The 20,361-nt window shown below is 34.7% G+C and overlaps 1 protein-coding gene across 11 annotated transcripts in view; it reads right to left on the bottom strand.

The window, feature by feature from the left end:
- LOC142341591 (uncharacterized) overlaps window positions 1-20,361 on the bottom strand; it is a 499,295-nt gene that overhangs the window by 206,461 nt on the left and 272,473 nt on the right. Inside the window, exons 1-2 of one of the 11 annotated variants that reach the window (XM_075392660.1) lie at window positions 15,631-18,668; window positions 1,771-2,816 (exon numbers count right to left, since the gene is read on the bottom strand). The exons of the other annotated variants lie outside the window; for them this stretch is intronic. Coding sequence (XP_075248775.1) covers window positions 1,771-1,780 — 10 coding nt within the window. The 5' untranslated portion in view covers window positions 1,781-2,816; window positions 15,631-18,668. Of the gene's footprint in view, window positions 1-1,770; window positions 2,817-15,630; window positions 18,669-20,361 lie in introns of those variants that run through there. 11 annotated transcript variants of the gene reach the window in all.

Raw genomic sequence — 20,361 nt, 5'->3', positions numbered from 1 at the left:
CAAATACACAGAAAAAAAACTAATATATTTAAATATTAACATGAGTCCCTAATAGACTTTCAAAATTTTAAAAAGGGAAACATTTCATACATTTAACAGGTATAGGCTCCGTGTAACTTCGTCCGAGCAGACTTCAAAAACAGAAACCTGATTTGTATCTTTGAGCGGGCAATAAATAATTTGACTCTATATGCTCAAAATTCACACTTTTCACAGAATTTTGCACAATTCTGTTATGTGATAAATTGGTCAGTGTCCTTTAAAAGCAAAGAGTTAATATAGCACCAAAGCCAGACGCGAAATGTCTAGCCAGATTGATATTACTCAAACGCTTTCAACTCCTGAAGTCCGAATTTTATTGAGATTAATGGGACAAAGCTTTGCACTGAAATAATAATTTTCTGAACAAGACGACGCAAATTGTTAATCAATTTAGGAAGCAATAGTTAACAGCTTAAACGTTTGAAATTTATAACTCTGATCCCAGTTATTATGACTCTATAGTGATACAAGTTAACATAACACACTTCGCTAGGTGATGCTATCTTTTCGTTTACAACCCTCCTTAACATGTAGTCCCATCTAATAGCCCGAGCAGTAACCATAACAGCAATAAATCCAGACCATAAATTAAGAATCTTAAGCTTTGTTAAACTGGAGTGCGAAAATGGGTTGGAACGAAGTATTTTCCCAAATTATACCAGAATAATTATCCCTAAGCAACGCAATTATCCTTGGATGTTCTCTGCTGGTGTTTTTTAAGTTCATTCCTGTCGTGATGTTGAAGATATAATTACATTGTTTAGAAATACACATAAACATGAGCTGTAAAAAGTGACCTGTGCAAGCAGTATCGGGTAGGGGGGGGGGGGGGGAGGGAGGAGACAGGGAGCTGACAGAAAAGATCCTTATCCTGCATGAACGTACTTTCCCAGCTTCGTCAAAGGATTACAAATGATAATACTTAATTAAATTGAGCGCACAATATTATTTAAACATTAAGATCACGTGGATAGTGGAGTAAATCGTCAGTTGAGAAAGAAGATTGAGATCACATTTGAGAAGGTCAGATCGGTGCTCTATGTCAGAAACGTTTTCATTTTCTCCATGAAAAATTGCAGCACTCGTCACATTCCGACGCTCAATTTTTTCTCTTCACCCATGCACTGGTACAGGATAATATACAATAGCAAATACTTGGCAGCTTTACACAGCTCATATGGGACAAAAACTCATTTTGACATTGGCCTTTTTTAATTAATGGTTGCCTTACAAATCAAACTTGTACGCTTGTGGCTCAAAGCTAACAATTCAAGCCATATGTTATCCGGGGAAATTTAATAATTTATCTCAAAATATTTTGGGGGGGGGGGGGAGAGAGTTGCCACACAAGTGAGGTCCTGTCATCGTCATCTGTTTTTGGAAAGCACTTATTTATGCCCAAAACTGCCTATGATTGCCAATCTCATAGGAAATGTTTTCCACAGGGCGTCAGAAAGCGAGACAGATTGTCATAATCAAATGGCGTAATCAAGTGACACACTTCGCGTATATCTGTGTGATCTGTAGCAACAAAGCGACGCCGCACTTTGATACGCACTTACAGACACTTGTCACTAATGTACAATAATACTTTAATACAATATCACCAAATTAATAATGCAGACTTCTAAAGCATAGGTGCACACACATATTTAAAGATGGCCGGGGGGGGGGGGGGTGGGGGGCTGGATTGAAGAAAGTTAAATGAAGGAAAAGAGGGGAACTTACCTTGTATCATTTCAAAGCCTTCTTGTCACACAAAAGATCTCCGATGTTATATTCTTTTGTTCAGGCTTGTCTGTCGCGGTGGCCTTTCTTTTCACAAGGACAAGCAACCAAATGTAGAAGACTTCACACAAAGGCCAAGTAGTTGAGATCAATAATTAAAGGTATAGATAGATTGAGAGAGGAATGGATAAAAGCGTCGTCTAATAATTCATGATGGAACATTTTGGAAACTAAGCAAAAAAGGGGACGAGCTAATGTGAGGATGGTTTTAAGGTTGACAGATCATTTGCCAAAGTAATAGAGCAAAAACACACCAACACGTAATTGATATTTTCTGGCTATAAAACAATACCATTTAAATTATACAAACTTCGCCAATACTCGCAGTAAATCTCGCGTAAAGGGTCATTAAATTCAACATGACATTAAAATGAACGTGTACACATCATGAACAATTCAATAAGTAGAAAATGCTTTTGAAATCTATCAAAGCTTGTTTTTTTAGGAGTAAAAGCTGCAATCATCAAACATCACTTAAGAGCCCTCTTCAATTATAGAGCCATCAAGGTTTTAAGGTTAAACTGAGGTATTAACGATGAGAGAAAACAGACATGATATGTTGCGCAAAAAAGTTAACGACACTCAAAGCTCTGACGTCAGAAAACCCAAAAACGCTCAATTGAGTAAGCACGCCTCCTATGTCTATTTCGGTTCTTTGTAACACCTACACATATTAGGATTTGCTCCAAATACGTTGTTTTTACTATTTTTTCTTTACAAAAGACAGTTAGGGTATAGCGCAATTAGCTTTAACATTCTTTAGGGATTAAAGTGCTATTGACAGTTTTGTTTGGATTTAGAGTGAAGCGGTGTAAAAATAACAACGTGAACAACAAGGCGGGGGTAAATAACAAAACATAAATAATAATAACAACAACAACAACTGCTGCTCGAAATTAACATAACCAAAGAAGCGAGTATGATAGAAGTGTGTACGGCAGGCAGCTAACTAACTAACTAGCTGAAGAGTATTGTCATACAAGACGCTGTTAACAAAAAGTGTTTTCTATCTTTCTTTCAAAAATAACGCTTACTTATATCTCTGTTCAGTTCAGTTCTTCCGTGAAAACACTACCAAACCTAGCTGGGAAAACTGGGAGTGAATTATTTCAGAGCTGTTGGAGGAAAAGTAGCAGTGGAAAATAGGGAAAGTGGATAGAATCAAGATTGTTGTTGTCTAATTATCGATTTTTAAGAATTAGTTGTCTTTTTTCCATCATAAGCGCGGCACACAGGTAAAAACGCGTTGATTACACCGGCACTAACACGTCTCAAGCGACTAACTTTGCTACCGCTCCGATCGAGATAAGTGCCATTCGAATGACAATACAATACCATACCATACTTACCACTCTTCCTACCAACATTACCTACACTCACTTGCTTAAAACTGCGGCTTCGTTTTGCAAAAGAACGCAACTTTAACTCACGTTCTTGCAAAAAAACTCAAATAACCAAACAATGACCTCAAAAAATGACACAAAAACAGAAGAAAATTAAAGTCTATAAACAGTATTAGGTCACAGTTAAATGTGTATATTTACTCGGATAATCTTAGCGGAGTAAGGTTAATTTGGTCGGATCAAATAAAGCATAGCCTGAAATGTTTTAAATAGCAGCGGATAAAAGCGAAAAAAGTAAGGTGAGAAAAAAGTGAAAATTTGAAGTTTGCAAATCAAATATTTTCAAACAGAAAACATAGACTAGAATGTAGACAAAGGAAGTTATTGTGTAAATAATTTAGTGAAGAAAAGCCTTGAAGAAGAGCGACGATTTCAAATTGAGGAACAATTCAATTTGCTTTTATATTTTAATGGAAAAAGACCATTAAAAGCGCGTGAGCAAGTGTTTTCACTTAACCTTATCAGCTATTTCGCTGTTGCGTATCAACACCCGCCTCATCTCACAATCAGCAACAAAAACCTTCAGCTTATAAAATTGAAAGAAAGAAACAGAATTATTTGGCCTGTCAAGACTTCTCTAAAGACAGCAGCAGGTACGTAACAGTACAACAAACCATACTGTCACTTTTCGCCCAGAAATAATAAAGTGACACTTGTTTGTATCAAAAAAGACAGAAATAATTGTGTAGAGTATCAAGCTGCGCTTAACACGCCGGATATCTGTGGAAATTTATGGAATTTAAGGAGAGTCTTAAAAAATAGCGACGTGATTGCATTAACAAGTAGGGTCGCTGGTGTAACAGACTTTGACAAGTCACGGTTGGGCACACAGTTTTAGTGCTCTTAAGGCCAATTTACCCAGCACTTTTTAGGGGGCTATGCCTTTCCCTTTACAGCGTCACCCAATATTGAAAGTGTGGGCAATAAAAATTAACAGATGAAAACAATGATAAAATGTTTTTTGCTTACGCTTCCCAACAACAAATTGTTACTTACACTTTTGATGATAGTAAAATTGGCGCAATATCGTCTGTCCACTATCAGAGGAAACAAAGTTGTTCATCACACTCTTTGAACCCACAATAGCCCCCTCCCCCCTCGGGTGGGAAAAAATAAAAATCACAGAACGAATGAATGATAATTTTGTTGCATGAAAGCATAACAGGTAACATATTACTAAAACAACAAGTTGTAAGGGTAAAAAGGTATATCCGTTCTTAACTAAAAATTCCCGCACTCGATGGTAATATAAATTGTTGGTGTTGTTTTTCTTGTTGTTGTTGTTGTTGTTGTTTTTCTCTGTTCTAGCCTCGATGTAGGTTTTTGGCAATAAAAATACGACAAATTTGCAGCATAAATATCCATCTTTTCAAGCCAGATTTTACAAAATGAGCCTATTTTGCTTTAGAAATTCCTCATTTAAAGCCCAACCGGTTATTTTTCAAAACCCACTCGCCTCCGGCGCCCCATTATGTAATACACTATAGTGTCATATAGTAGCATATACACACTGTACATTATTAAAGCGTGAAAACCTCATCCATTGTTAAGCGGTGATTTATCTAAATTTTCCTCCTCAGAAATAAGAACATGAAAAAAATAACAAAGTACACGGAAATACTTTTGTCCTAACCAAAAATGATAACCCCCTCAAGAACCCTCAGCATTAAATAATGTTGAAACGAGAGAAAACACAGAATAGAGATGAGAGAGATGTTCTTTGATCGGGTATGATGAACATATTAAGGGAGGGGCAAATTTCACCTGTAATCAAAATATCATTACATTTTTTAAAACAACCTTGTAGTTGCTCTCAAGCGCCTAGGGTCTAATACAGATTTAAGGTTCTAAATACTTCCGAATAAAAACAGGGCGGATAACAACAAAAAACAAACAATAACAACAACGCAAAACAGAAACAACAATAACACTACGCTGGTTAATATCACATCAAAAAGGCGTAATATTTCCACAGTCAACACGTAAAATACCATAGTGAATTTCTCGCGGCGCACAACACATTATTGTGAAAGGTTATGTATTTTTGGCAAATTTTCAGATAAGACGCGAGCTGAAATTTGTTCCGCGAAATTAACTACGCGGTTACAATGAACGCTAATTGAGAATTACTGCCGGTCAGGATTACATACAGCTGGGAGTAAACAAGGAAAAGGTTGCTGGCTAGTAAGTTAAACAAGTACATCACAGGCTCACTTGAGATGAAGGAAAAATTCTGAACAGTAAATCACAATTATATTTTGAACGCTTGACCTCAGAAAATATCAGACGATGTGCAGCATCTTTATTTGAAAATCTGCTGTCAAACATTATAGCACTTTATAACAAGCTTTATTCTGATAAAATTAGAGTGAAAAGGTTAGGTTCAAACTTGGAGGGAAAATCTAAAGCCTCCCTTTTTCATTGATCCGCAAGTTTTGCCGTAGAAAATGTCTGCCTTAGAAAATCAGGCACTTAAGTTTTTTCAGTAGTTTTTTTTAGAGTTATAAAGAAATTCTCCCTAAACTAAACAAATCGTTTTAGCAACTGTATAATCAACGCAATTCTACAGTGGCCGATGCGTTACATGGCATTTTATGAGGAGGTCTTCCCAGCCACCAAAGCTGAAGCGGATTAAAAACGCAACTAAATAATTCTAACATTGGTTGAGGAGTTTGATCTGAAGTCTTCAAACCAGGAGTCTTCACACAAACCTTGAGTACATAAATTCTGTCATAAGCTCATCAATAATGCACAGAAAAAATTAACAGGAAATATCACGAAAAAAATACCAGTGTCAAAATGACACCTGGGAAACTTGCAATTTTCCAAAGATCAGTTAGTGAAATATATTAAAATATCAAAATGTAACTAACAATCAAATACATCTAATACTCGTGGATAAGAAAACCTTTTCAATTTCTACTTGATAAACTTCTGGTCAGTAATTTATGATCCTATGGTTCACAAAACAGAATAAAAACCTCCAATATTAGAGGCCAACAAAGAGGCTTGGTAATGTGCGTTTGCGTACAATGTTCCCCACCCGCTCATCCACATTTTTAACTAAAATGTCTTCCAAATAGAGAGGAGTTCTTATTTTGTTTGAAAAAAATTGTTGCATGAATAAGAAACACATTTAAGTATAACCAGTACTCGATTTAAATAATGTCTTATCACATGGACGAAAAAGCTGCCATTAGCGAGACTGCGAGGCAAGATAATTGAAAACAAATAACAATTATTAATTGCGACCAAAACTCAATTTATACTTTTTAAAAACAGTTAAATTTACTTATTAAAACAGTTATTAAGGAAGCCAAAACAGCATGACATGAAACCAAAAACAAGCCAATGAGATTTTAAGTAATTAGATCAGACTACTTCAAAACAAAAATACATACAGACCAAAACAATAGGCTATAATTTGCGAGAAAAAGCTGTCTGAGCAGTTAAAACTATACTCTAATCCTTAAAAACAATAGATTAAGATCCATTTCGCCTTCTTTTAACGCGTTCAATGACATATGTGAGACTAAACGAAGACTGAATTTTGATTCACTAAAAAGAGGATGCGGCCTCTTTTTGCTGCAAGTCAGCCACAAGTTGACAGAAATGAGAAAAAAATTGATCTGAAATCATTCCAGTCTGTAAATATAATTTAATAAAATCACAAACAAGAAAAACAAAAATGCTTAAAATGAACCAATACGCCCAATTACAACCCCAAAGGTTTGTTAAATTCTAAGATAAGATGAAAACCAGCCTTGCTATTGTTTCTCGCCAATTGAAAACCATTATAGATAAGTTAACAAAAAATAATTCTTTAACACCCTCATAGGAAGCGGAATTAAAAAAGCCCCCTTTGAAGAATGAGAAGATGGTGTCAGCAATTGGGTTTTCAGATTTGTATATACGGCAAATTTAAACGAATTTGACCAGAGAAGCAAATTAGGCAATATTTTGATGAAAATTAGGCTGATATAAAAAAAGCCAAAAAAATTTGGTAAGAAAATAATCCGAAGTTAACAATTTTCAGTATCACTCTTTGAACTTGAGATGCAGAAATAACAACACTGTCTTTGACAACTAAATTTTGACACCTATTTAGCAAAAAAAATCGAAATAAAAGCAAAAATTACGGAAAAAGAACGAAAATCAGAAATCAGTCGAATGATCAGCCGAATTTTTAATTTTTTAAGACTCGATAACTCTCCAGACAAAGCGAATTTCTAAAAAAAAAACATCTCTGTCTTTGAAAATCTACGCTGCACTGGTTTCCGATGATGCCACTCACACCTCTGTACGATGAATATATCGATCAGACAAAAACTGACTGAACAAAAAAAACAAGTTGAGCAGTTAGCTCCTCCTCACTAAGGTGAGTTGGAACAAGGATATGATAGCAAGAAGAAATAGCTGCCAGGGATAAATCAGCTATCCCAAGAAAACCCAACCACTTACCTTGACGTTAAAAAAAACGTGTAAACAGAATTCGATCGAACCAATTTAGAGAAGATCAACATAGGTTCACCAAAAAATCCTCAAATGAATGAACGCAGCACCAATGGAAAACAGAAATTCTGGATTTAATAGAAATTGACAGATGTCATGAAAGCAATGTATAAAAGTCTGCAATATTAACTATTGCAAAATAATGAAGTCATTTTTAACAACAATAATATATTTCTGGAAGATTTTCTTCATCAAGAATAGTTGATTTAGGTTTACGCACTAGTAACAAACGTTCACTGGAAAACGCACACAAAAATTAAAATTAAAACTAACATTAATCAAAACATTAACAAACATAAACAAGAGGAAACGGCTCCTGAAAAACTTAGTATTAACAACTGAGTATTAGATGCAACCACATGCACCATTTGAAAAATCGTGAAAAAAAGTAGAATAATAATTGAGACTAATCCATACTAATGAACATTTGATAACATAACCGGTTAACGTCGGGCGAATTGCTCTCAAACAACCGGCGAGCAGTCCACGCTTTAGCCACGGTTTAGTGAGGCTAGCTTTAGCTTGATTCGACTCTACAACTTTCAATTTTCTAGCCTTGTTAGTAAATAAAAAAACTGATATTTTAAAAATTTGCAGAAAATTGCAAAATTTAAAAGAAAAGCTTCCAGATTTCGCAGTGAAAATGTTCAAAACGTACGAATTTTTCGTCTCTGTAGTTATGTCAAGAAACCCATCTGCAAGACTTGAAAAGCTTCGTTGGCCAGTAATGATAATTAAACGCAGAAAAGGACAAAAATATTCAAAAATTTTGAAAACAATCGCAAATTTTTGACAAAATCTTGCTGAAATTCAAGATAATAAAATCTTCAAAACCATTTTTTTGTCTCAAGAGACTATCCAGTATGCCTATTTCAAGCTTTAGATAGTTTCACTGGCTCATAAAGATCCAAAAACTTGTAATAGATCCAAAAACATAATAATAATTTTCCAACAATTTGAAAAAAAATTACACTTTATCAAGAAATTGATAAGCTGGAGTCATTAAAATATTTATAACCATTCCATTAACTCTAGAAACTGTGCGCTAGCTTATAATCGAACCTTGGACAAGGTCCCTAGGACCCTGGTGCCAAAAAAAAACGATAAAAAATTCAAAAAACTTGAAAAAAATTGCAAGTGGCTTAAAAAACTGTAAAAATTTGTGATAGAAGTTGAAAACCAAACTATTGCCAATAAGTATTTTCCAGTAATTTGCTATCAAATTCTAACGGAGATTTTCTGTTAGGCTGAAAAACCGGAATAATGACAATAAATGTCAAAAAAAAATGAAAAAATGCAAGTTTTTTAAAAGAAAAATCGCTAAAATTTGTCATAGTAAAAAGCTATTTCATGGCAAACTATTTTTTTCCAGTAACCTATTATAAAACCGTTAAGGACGTCTTCTGGCCCCTGCGTCTGAAAAGACGTGAATAATGAAAAATAAATGTTAAAAAAATTGTAAAATTTGCACGTTTTGTCAAAAAAAATGCTAAAATTCGTGATCTGAAAATGTTAAAACCATTCCACTACCACTAGAAACTATGCAGTAACCTACTATAAAACGCTAAAGGAGGTTCCTCGACACCTAGGGCTGAAAGAACTCAAAAAGTGACAGAAATTTCCAAAAAAGTGTGAAAATTAGTATAAAAATGCTTGTTTTTAGCGATCGGTTGTTCGAACGTGCCACGGGGGGGGGGGGGGGGGGGGGGCAACCGTGGGGTGGGTGGTCAACAGTGGAGTGTCTTCAACCTCTAAAAACCACCCTTCACGCCATAAGTATAAGTCTTCAAAACAGTTTGAGCTGAAACAGAGCTGAAAGGCTCTAAGAGCACTTAATGCAGGCTGGGCGCTACCTGTTTATCCCGTTTTAGAGGACGAAAAGTCGAAAGCGTCAGACGAAAAATCGGTCAAGCAAAAAAGCGCATAAAAAAGACCGAAAGGACTAATGTAATTGCTACAAACTTCGTTTGAGAGCAAAAAATTTAAAATTGAGTGTAAAGTCGATCAAATAAAAAGACGAGGATGTATCATCAAAAAAAAAATTACTCACGAAAAACTTTCTTTAGCAGTTTCTAATCAAATAAGTAATACGAAATTAACTATTTAATACAAAAGATGGGCGGGCAATTGCAGCAAAATTAAGAGATGTTATTTCGAGTATTTCGCCCTCTCAAAATAAACCAACAATGGACATACAATTTGTTTGAATCAATATCAGACGCTTTATAATTTTTAGATACCAAAGACTATGCCTAGGTAGAAAGAACAACATGGAATGCAAAAAATTATAATATCCATTTAATAGTTGAAGAATAGCAAAACTCGAGCAATCATAAAACTAAGAATTGAGAAAAAGCAGTAAACTAAGAATTGAGAAAAAGCAGAATCATTTGTAGGATTTCAAAAATCATAGAGTCTTAACAGGTAAACACTAGACAGTGCGACTAAAAATGACATTTTTGAAGAAAAGCGTCGAATTGTTTAGGAACCAAATAGTTATAAGGAAGGAAAAAATGGGAAGAAAATTTTGGCAGAACTATTCAATTCTCTCTTCGCCCAAACAGCAGCAGGTATTTTGGGGATGTTAACAGCTTCAATTGTTTATTTGTTTACTCTGACCACACAATCAATAGCCCTCCTCATCAGAGAGCCTTCACTCAAATCTCTTCACCCTACCCTGCCCTCAGTTCCACTACATACCCACTGACCAACAATTTATTGTCTGTTTACTAGCTTCTTAAACTCAATACCAGTTATCATCATCACCCCCCTCCCCCTGTCCGTGGTTCATTGTGGCGATTTTGGAGATATTCTAGATTTTGAGGTCCTGGGGCTATAAGGGTGTAAACTCACGTACGCACAGAGACGCACGTGTTTTGTTGCTATTCAGAAGCGTTCGCTCGCTCATATTACAAAAATGGGTTACAATTTAACAGCAACCAACGGGGTGAACATAATAACCAAATAATTAACCTCAAAAATAACTATTTTAACATCAGTTTTGCTTCTACAACACCTTTGCTTACTTACAACACAAAAAAAAAACAATATCTTAACAATCGCCATTGGAGAATAATTTATACGATAATCTTTTGTTAAAATTCTTTTAAATTTGAGCAAAAAATATTAAATGACTGCAAAATGATTTGTTTTTTTTAAAAAAAATTTCCGTTGTTTGGGAACCGATTTCAATTGATTGATGTTGGCGCAACACAAAGAGGGAACATATTTATAACATTATAATTGCAGCAATTGGTTGCTCAAAAATAGCAAGACTGCAGAGATAAAGATAACCACTATTGGTAAAACTTGCTATGCTAACAGCTATCGCATGCGATAAAAAAACTGTGCCAACTATTTGAATTTCGAAGATCACAGATAAAGCGTCAAATTTTTGCAAATAATTCAATTCTATGTAATAAACTGTCAGAAGAGAGCCTGCTAATGTAGAAGTTTATTTGTAATGGATCTTGAAAACTTAAGCATATGGCAGTGAACAGTCCACCACATTTCAGACAGATTAAAGTAACAATTACAAGTATAATTTGAGAGCACAAATAAAAGAAACAATTTTACCGAAGAGAGGCGCGGCAGGAGTTCTAAATAAATTGGCATCTACAAAACAAATGAAAACCAAAATGAACAAGTACATTTTTTGATACAAATATTTGCTCAAATTTTCTGTTCACTTTAGAACTCTAGTATTCCCTATTTATCCATTTATCCAACCCAATGTAATAAAAGTGACATAGTAAATCATTGGTCATCAGGAAATAAAACCCTTTCGAAAACTACCAAACTCAATTTCGTAAACAAAAAGTTGGAGCTATGATCACCTACACAAAAACTTACAATAAACATATTTTTATAGCACGAGACAAAATAACCAGGAACAATTTCAAAGTCGTTACATGAAAGTAACTAAACAAAGGTTGTTTCAAAAAGAGCCTTTTGATTCGATTCGAAGAAAGCGAGCGACTTCAAGTTTAATGGCCATGAATTAGCAATTGGTGGACGCTAATCTGGTATAAACGATGGGAAAATATCTCCAAGACACTCAAACTCAAAGAGCATTCACAGCCAGGAATTACTAACTAAATAGGAGAAAAGCCTTTACAATCAAATCAAGCAGACCACAATCTGTAAAGTTTCCGACTGTATCGTGTTACAACGGACATCAAAGCTATGTTCAAGAACTCACGTCTTTAAACATGTATTAGCATTGGGAAAGAAAACATAGAAATGCTCCCTTCGCTTCAGGCAGTTCTTTATGAAGAAAAATTAAATTCTCGATTGCTTTACACTATTTTCTTTGACTCGCCCAGTTTTCAATTATATCAATTAATTGGAAAAATACACAAAATCTACAAACCCATGACCACATAAAATGAGATAATTCTAGAAATTGACTATGAAACTTACTTTTGATGTAAATTCTATCAGAAGAAAGTAAAAACATTGCCGAAAAGTCACCCCTACCGTGCAATAAGAGAACAAGAACTTTGCAAAACATTTCGCTTTAGGCTATGGTGGAAACATTGGAGTTAGCATTTTTTCATTATACACGCCATTAAGATACCCCTCATTAAAAAAAAATTCTCACGGTGTCTGACGACTCTTATTTATTTAACATGATTGTTAAAAAATCATTCAAAATTCAATGACATCTAAGAAATCAATGACTAAAACTTTTATAAGCATGATAAAAAAAATTTAAGATGCAGTTGAATTCAGATTGCCCGAAATAGCATGTCTCTATTATGTTTATAGCATGTCTCTTTTTGATGTTCACTTCACCATGTTTAATGCCATGTTTCCTCAATATAAATAAAATCTTTGCGCAGAAAGTAGAATGTTTTAACTGCACTGCCGTGTGAAAAACAGTTAGCGTAAAAATTATTGGGAAAAATTACTAGAAAGGCAATTAAACTAAAAACTAACTCATCTAAAACCTTATTAGTCCGCTAAAGCTTTGACATAGCCCTTATGAGATAAAATGATTAAAACACGGGATTCACATCGATACCACGCTCTACCCATATTTCTACGCATGTTTACCTATCTGAAAATATTCTCCAGTAACCACTCTGCCCAAAATATATCGCACATTCACGTCGTCTCTGATAAAAATTAAAGCTAAAAATCGGATGCCAAAAACAGGCCAAACGCACAAATACCATAAATAAAGCAACCAAACACGCCAACACAACGTAACATAACAAAATCGAAGACCATGTATGTCATCCAAGAATAGAACGCTCAAAAACAACTTGCAGTACCAAAGATGTCTTGCAGTAGTAACTACAGTAATAACTAAAACAACTTGGAGTACCAAAGATCTCTTGCAGTAATAACTACAATTCTTGCAGTAATAATTCGGTAAAAACTAACCATAATTAGCTTTATTAACAAACCAGTATTTTTAAACAGAGCTGGCAGATTACCAGAAAATAACCGCATTAGCTTCGTAGATCTGCAGTCTCCAAAAAAAAAAACAGCAAGACAGCCCAAAAATTACCCTTTTCATTAAAGGATCAGATGTTATATTTTGATTAAGAATCTGTATAAGTTACTGCTGCCTCTATTAGCTGCTCTCACATGACCTTCACTTAGAGTGACACGCATTCACTTGACCTTATCTCTTTGAATCAAAATAAACAAAAGTCAATTTCAAAGTGAGAAAGTCAGTTTTGAGAGTGAGGTACGTCATGTGTGACCAAAAACTTAGTCACGCGAATGAACAAAAAAACTCACTCCACTAAGAGTAAAAAATGACGTCACGCATGCACTTCAATTGAAATTCAAAGAAAAAGTGAGCAAAAAGCAGATTTGAAGTGATTGTGACGTCATATGGTCGTAACAAAAATCTTGACGACGAAGTAAAAAAACATAGCAGGACACGTCTTGAAAAAAATCCAAATGATTGAATGAAAACCTTAGAGGTACTCTACCTGGCCAGCAGATCAATTGAACAATGCCAGCCAAAACACAAACAAAATCATCAAAAAATAAGAAACTAAAACAATCAAAATTCAAAAAATTCGATGCAAATTTCAATGAAATGTTGTTAAAATCGTGATATTAAAAATTTCGAAACCATTTCCAAGTCTCTAGAGGCTATCCACTAACCCAGGTCCAAGTCATAAAAAGTTCATATGCTCATAAAGATCGATAAAGTAGGTAAAAGACAATAACTTTTGTAAAAAATTTCAAAATTTCAACTTCGCTCAATTAAAATGTTGAAGACCATTCCATTGCCCCTATAAACTATATTATAACATAATATCAAACCCTGGGGGAGGCTACATGGATAGTGAGGCAGGAAAAAACTGAACAATAGACAAAACGTTTTCAAAAAACTTGGAAAAAATTGCAAATTATATCAAAAAATTTCGAAAATTCGAAATGTTAAATTGTTGGAAACAATTCCACTGACACTAAGGACCATGAAGTTACTTTTTATCAGACCGTGGCATAGGTTTTCTGGCCCTTGAGGCTGGACAAAATCAAAAATTGACGAAAAATTTTAGGAAAAATTGAAAAAATGGCAGATTTTATCAAAAAAATGTTAATATTCGAGACATTCAAATGTTGAAAACCACTCCATTGTTACTGGAAGCTATGAGGTTCCCTATTATCAAACCCTAAAGGAGATTCCCTGGCCTCTGATGCCGGAAAAACTGAAAAAATTACAAAAGTTTTCAAAAACTTGAAAAACTTGCAAAATTAGTATCATTTTGCGTGTTTTTATTTGTAGTACCAAAACATATAGCTCATTGAAAGGTCATAACAAGTCATTTTGTCTCGCAAAAGACCTTCATCAAGGTTTAAGAAATTTCAACCTCAGACTAATCAAACAAAAAAACTCAAAAAATCACACAAAAATGAAAAAGTCCATCATTTTGAGCTACTACTAAAAATGACATTTTAACCTTAAATTAAGGCCATCCCAGCAGTTGCCCCACTCTAAGCACTTGAAGGACTACTAAAGCCCACTTTGGGCCTCTAATGATACTTAATGCCCGCTGTTTTTGAAAGATCAAAGTCACTGAAAATGGTGAACATATCTTAAAAAAACAGCGCACCAATACAATCCAAACTCTTTGGATTGTAAAAAACACGAGAAGGACAATAATATCCCCAGCTATCGCTTTAGTGCTAGTAAACAACTAAAAGGAATATAAAATTTCAAATGCCAGTTTAACAGGGAAAAAATAATCAAAATTCTTCATCTGCAGCCAAGATACGTTCATCAGAGAGCGTTCTACTTTAAATTTTCTTCGAAGTCACAAATAACTTTGCTAACGAGATTATTTTTCGTTTGACTATGTTATAGAGCGTAAAACATTTTAAAGGTTGGCGCGGTTATAACATTTTCATATGAAATGGTATGACATTCTGGGTTTGAATATTAAAAAATTCAGAATGTTAATACCGAGAATAGACAATACCAGAGTTTTAAAAAAAGTTTTTCATAACCTTGAGCAGAAGTGCTTTTCACATAACATCTGGACAGTGATCTAAAATTTAAGGTCAAGATTGGGAGACATAAATTGAGCTATCAAAACGAAATCATTCCGGGTTACACTATACGTCTAGGAAGGCTAAGACATCCAACGTCAATTTCTAAATTATTTATTTTCAGTTATGACTTTCCACTTTGTCACAGAGTCAAACAAGAATTTTTTACTCAACTTCAGAAGGCAGCTTAGAAAAACAGTTGAAAAAACAAAAAGAAGTGGAGTAGATATTTAATGGGATTCTACGCTTCTTCAGATTTTCCTTTAGTTCAAATGACAGATTTATTCTGGATTACAATTACGAATGAAATTTTGAAAAACTCACATCATGTTGCGACTTGAAAACACTTGTTGTGATTCGAAACTAATTAAACGATTCTAATCAACTTAACAACTACAGGCACATCATCAAGCGAAACATTATTACTTTTAACATAAATTAAATTGAACAATTAAAAAGTAACTGAATTTCTGGGGATTATATTGGAATCCGGTTTTTAACTGCTGGACAAGTTTAAACAAACGGACAATCGGAACTGTGTATAGCGGGGAAAGTGGCTGTTTATCTTTGGTGCGTCTATAAAAGCGGTTGTTATCGAAGATTCAAGTTATAAATCTATGCTAGTTAATCCCAGTTATGTATTATAACTCTAATCACAGGTAATAGTAGAAGTAAAGAGGTTGTGACGAGTTGGGAAGGAAAATTGGAGCAAAACTACTTTCTCATTCTCTCTTTAGAAATTGTACCTTGTAAATATTTGTATATGTGGAATATATATGATAGGTTTTCAGGTGAAGCTTAATTCTTCGACATTCCAGGATTTCTCTCTTCTTGTTAACCATTCAGTAGACATTTTTAGCCGAAGACGCTCTTTTCTTCTAATGAGTAAATAAAAGTAATAATAAGAAAATTTTCACATTTTGAAATCGCAGCAATGATTCTAGCAAAAAGTTGCGTAAACCAATTTAATATGTTGTCTCATCAACTACAGCAACCAAAACAACAACAATTTCATTTAAATGGCAGGTTTTTACTGTGTAAGCTTTGATGTAAACAGACACTTTTCGAGAGAAAACAAATTAGAAATAATTCGTGAAAAACTCGTAAAATGCTCTTAAGATAAGAAGGTCTGAGTATTTCTAACAAGCATAAGTTTCTAAGCCATCGCAAAATAAACTACTTTCAACTTGCAGCAAGTGAAACCTTTCAAACTGAACAGTAATGTTGACATTTCAGGAAGAAGCAACAATAATACTACTCATTATTTCAGCCACAGATGAAAAAAAAATCACAGTCTAATTAGGAGTCGAGTTGGACTCTGAGAATATTCGGTCCTATCATCAGTTCAATTGAAAAAAAAACCTGACCCTCTTGATCAGGCACCGAAATGATATAGGATTCGGTAACGTAGCAAGTGTTCTACTTAAGGCACTGTCGGCTACAAAATCTTTTAAGGCAGTCTGAAATAACGGTGTCCGTTAGTGTTTCAGTTATGTTTTCAGTTCCCCAAACACAGTTCACGTGGCGCTGATTGGGAGCCAACACCTGCTAATCTAAATTGGGGACTTCTACCCGACCCGCTCCACAAATTCAAAAACCCAAAACCCAGACCACATGACAAGAATTTACCCGTGCACTTGTATACTCACAACACATACACTACAAGCACATATATATCTATTAAGTGGATATAAACCACTCAACTTCCATATGAGGGATTAGCCGCAAACTTGATCACTTCTCAAAACTTTTCCTACCTTCTTTCAAAACTATTTTCTTAACTTTCATACAAACTCACTCAACTCTAACTAACTTGCAACGCCATATGTTCTATTACGCAGTTTCTCAAACTCATATTCGGAAGGTCCCAATATCAGAATATCAGTAAAGAAAACACTGCTCAAACTTTACCTTAGCGAATTCAAAAAACAAAAGCCAGCTATTAAACTTCGCTGTCAGCTTTCAAAATCAATTTAGAATTTGAGATTGGGATTAGGTATTTTTGATATGATATGATAACAGAAAAGCCCGAAATTGCCCAACCTTATGTTGGCAATGACCGTTGTTGAGATTAAATTACGCAGAAACACATGAGAAAGCAATTAGATACCCACTTTAGCATGGAAACCATGTTTCACAGTCCGCTGAGATAGATAATTATCAAAAAATACACGATTTCGATCAGAATTCAAAGCTAAAATCAGGTTTTTGCTTAAATTCAAACCAAGAACGTGCTGGCTACCGCTGTAAAAACAAACTCGTGATAACAGATATAAAAATTAATAACCAGAAATATTTATCGACAGGTTTTGAACGAAACTGGGGAAATTAATTAACCAACGGGGGTAGGGAAAATTTCAATCAAAACAGAGAATTTCACAGAAATAATTTATGGTAGCTTGTATGTATTGAAAAGCTTGAAAAGATAAAAGTAACTGAATATAAATTGATCCATTATTTTACTTGAAAGCTTAAGACAGCGCTCGTTAAAATTATGACCCAAAAATGAGTTCATGAAAGCGTTATAAAGTGTGTGTGACTTTTCTGAAATTTTTGAAGTATTTTTCCACTTTACTCAAAATTGGTTCCATCTTTTGAGGAAAAGTTGTAGCCCCGCTGTGAACAACAAAGAAAAATTGCTGAAAAAGGTTTCTTTCTTTTCATACTCGTTGTGAACGTGTTCTCTCCGTGTAAAATAAAGGAATGAATGCATTTTTAATGCTAAAGTAAGTAATTTTAATTCTCATACTTGAGGAATTTTTCTGAAAGCGGATTTACACGCTTCGCTAGTTTTCAAAGCACAATTAATTATATACACAGTGTTGACATATAAGAAAATTAAAATGACCATCGTTAAAAACAAAATTGTACATGGTCAGCAAAATGAAATTTCAATTCTTACATTATAGTGACGCTTTAAATGACCAGCCCCTTGAAAAAACCTGCATTCTTTGCCCCACTTGTTTTGAACAAAAGGCGCAATGCAGTAAAAGGGGAAATTCGGCTCCTCATTTTCTGCTACAGTCGGTGAAAATCGCTTCAAAGCTGCTTAGAAGTTGCCACTTTTCGAACAAAATCAAAGCAGACCTTTTTGTTCATATTCGAGGCGTGAAATCTTCTATCGTCTCCACCCAATCGTGAACATCTTTCACCGCTCGTTCAAAAAGAATTGGTATCCGCGAAACTGCATGCTTAATTCTTTCGAAAATTCCCTCTACACGTATTCGATGACGACCGAATCTAGTCTAACCCAGAACAGTAAAAATGTAACAAAAACAAACAAATGACGTTTATATTTTCTAAACACTCTATCAGTTGTTACGTTTGTCACTCCATTTTAAAAAAAAACATTTCAAATTCAAAATTTTCACGATAAAAGGATCATGAAAAAGCAGAAACTCAAAAAGAGAAACAAAACAAAATCAAATCATGGCAAAATTTAGCTTCAAATCATGGCAAAATTTAGCTACACACATAAACACAAAATCAAGCCACAATTATGCAAACTGACACCCAAAAAATTTAACAAATTTCTAATAAACTAAGCAAGGAGGACTTTAAATAAAGAGAGAAAAAACAAAACCAACATAAATTCTGTAGTTTGAAAATGCACATAGTGGCAAAAAACAAAAGATAACCAAATAACGCCGGGGGAATCGCTTTCAAACGATCTTCAGGTGGACGAGAGGTGATCCAAATCGCCAGGTAGGTGGAAGGTCCGTACGGGTGTTTGTGGGTTGGAGGGCGGTGAGCTAGGGGAGGGGTTGTTGGGGTGATAGGCGGGGAGGGGAAGAGTGGTGAGTGGGGGTGACTGCGGTGGTCAAACTTAAGATTAAGAACCGCCCTACACAACGTGAATTTGTCTTCTTAAAACAATTTTGGTGAATCAAATTCTTCGACACTAGCAAAGCGTATGGCTCTAAGATAACTGAATGCCCTCCGGGCCTTAGCTGTTCATCTTGTTTTTGAGGACAAAAGTCAAAAGGCTCAGACGAAAAAACGTTAAAGAAAAAAATTGCATAAAGAACCACAGTACGAATAGAATTGCTACGAGTTCAATTGAGAGAAATTCAACAAAACTGATATGTGAATCCAGAAGATTTAGCTAAATAAACCCTGCAAATAAAAAAAATAAATGAGAGCTTTTTTCTAAAATAAATCTTGCTGAATTTGCAATTCAATCAATTTGAAGCAGAAAAGTGGTAATACCAAACTTTGAATCCACACCAGTGGGATTACGTTTTACTACGCATGAGCTTCAATTAGATTCTGCAGAAATGTGTAGAGAGAGAAGCTATTATTGTATAGGGATAGCTGACAATAATTATACAATAAGTGTAAATGACTTACGCAGACACAAAATGTTTTTATTCGAGTTTAACATGGAACACGTAATCTGATGCGGATACCACGCCTTGTACTTGCTTGTTGAATAGGAACCACTGTCCAATAGGCTAATAGACATTTTTTCAATTGACGTTTAAAAATCTGCAACCTAACACTTGTATCTCGCAGGTACAATGGTAGTGAATTCCACTTCGCTGATACAGGATGATTTAGATGATGAAACAGATGGAATTCCCCTAAATAAAGTAATCGGTTAGCATGCACGGTAAACCTTTAAACTGACCGTAGGAAACTTAAGGTGGTTGTGGAAGGCTCTTTCCTAATTCCTCATGTATGTTGAGTACGTTAATGATTTCAACTTAGTCAGCTGTCTCATGCCGTTTATTTTTCTTTCTTTTTACATCATTTGATATAATTGTGCTGAAACGAAAGAAATCACTTTTCATAGCCCGATTCATACGTTTCTGCAATGAAAGTACTAACGGTGAAACGATTTGGAAAAAAAGCAAAATACCCCAAATGCCAAGTGCGTGGAAAAGCATGAGCAATACTTTGGTAGAAAATCTAGTTTGCACAGTTTTAATGATTTTGATACCAACAGCCATATTTCCCATTACTTTGTTCAAGAGTGCTGTTCTCATTACTTTGTTCAAGAAATTGAATTTAACTACCTATTGTTGGACTAAAATGAACAAACGGGCAGTTTGTCAATGTTATTAATTTAATCAGTTACAGCCACCCAAAAATC

The sequence above is a fragment of the Convolutriloba macropyga genome, chromosome 6, assembly GCF_964194025.1.
Source record: "Convolutriloba macropyga chromosome 6, txConMacr16.3, whole genome shotgun sequence".
Classification (NCBI taxonomy): domain Eukaryota; kingdom Metazoa; phylum Xenacoelomorpha; order Acoela; family Convolutidae; genus Convolutriloba; species Convolutriloba macropyga.
The sequence above is the reverse complement of the archived record's forward strand: the minus strand, read 5'-3'. Positions and strand labels throughout refer to the sequence as shown.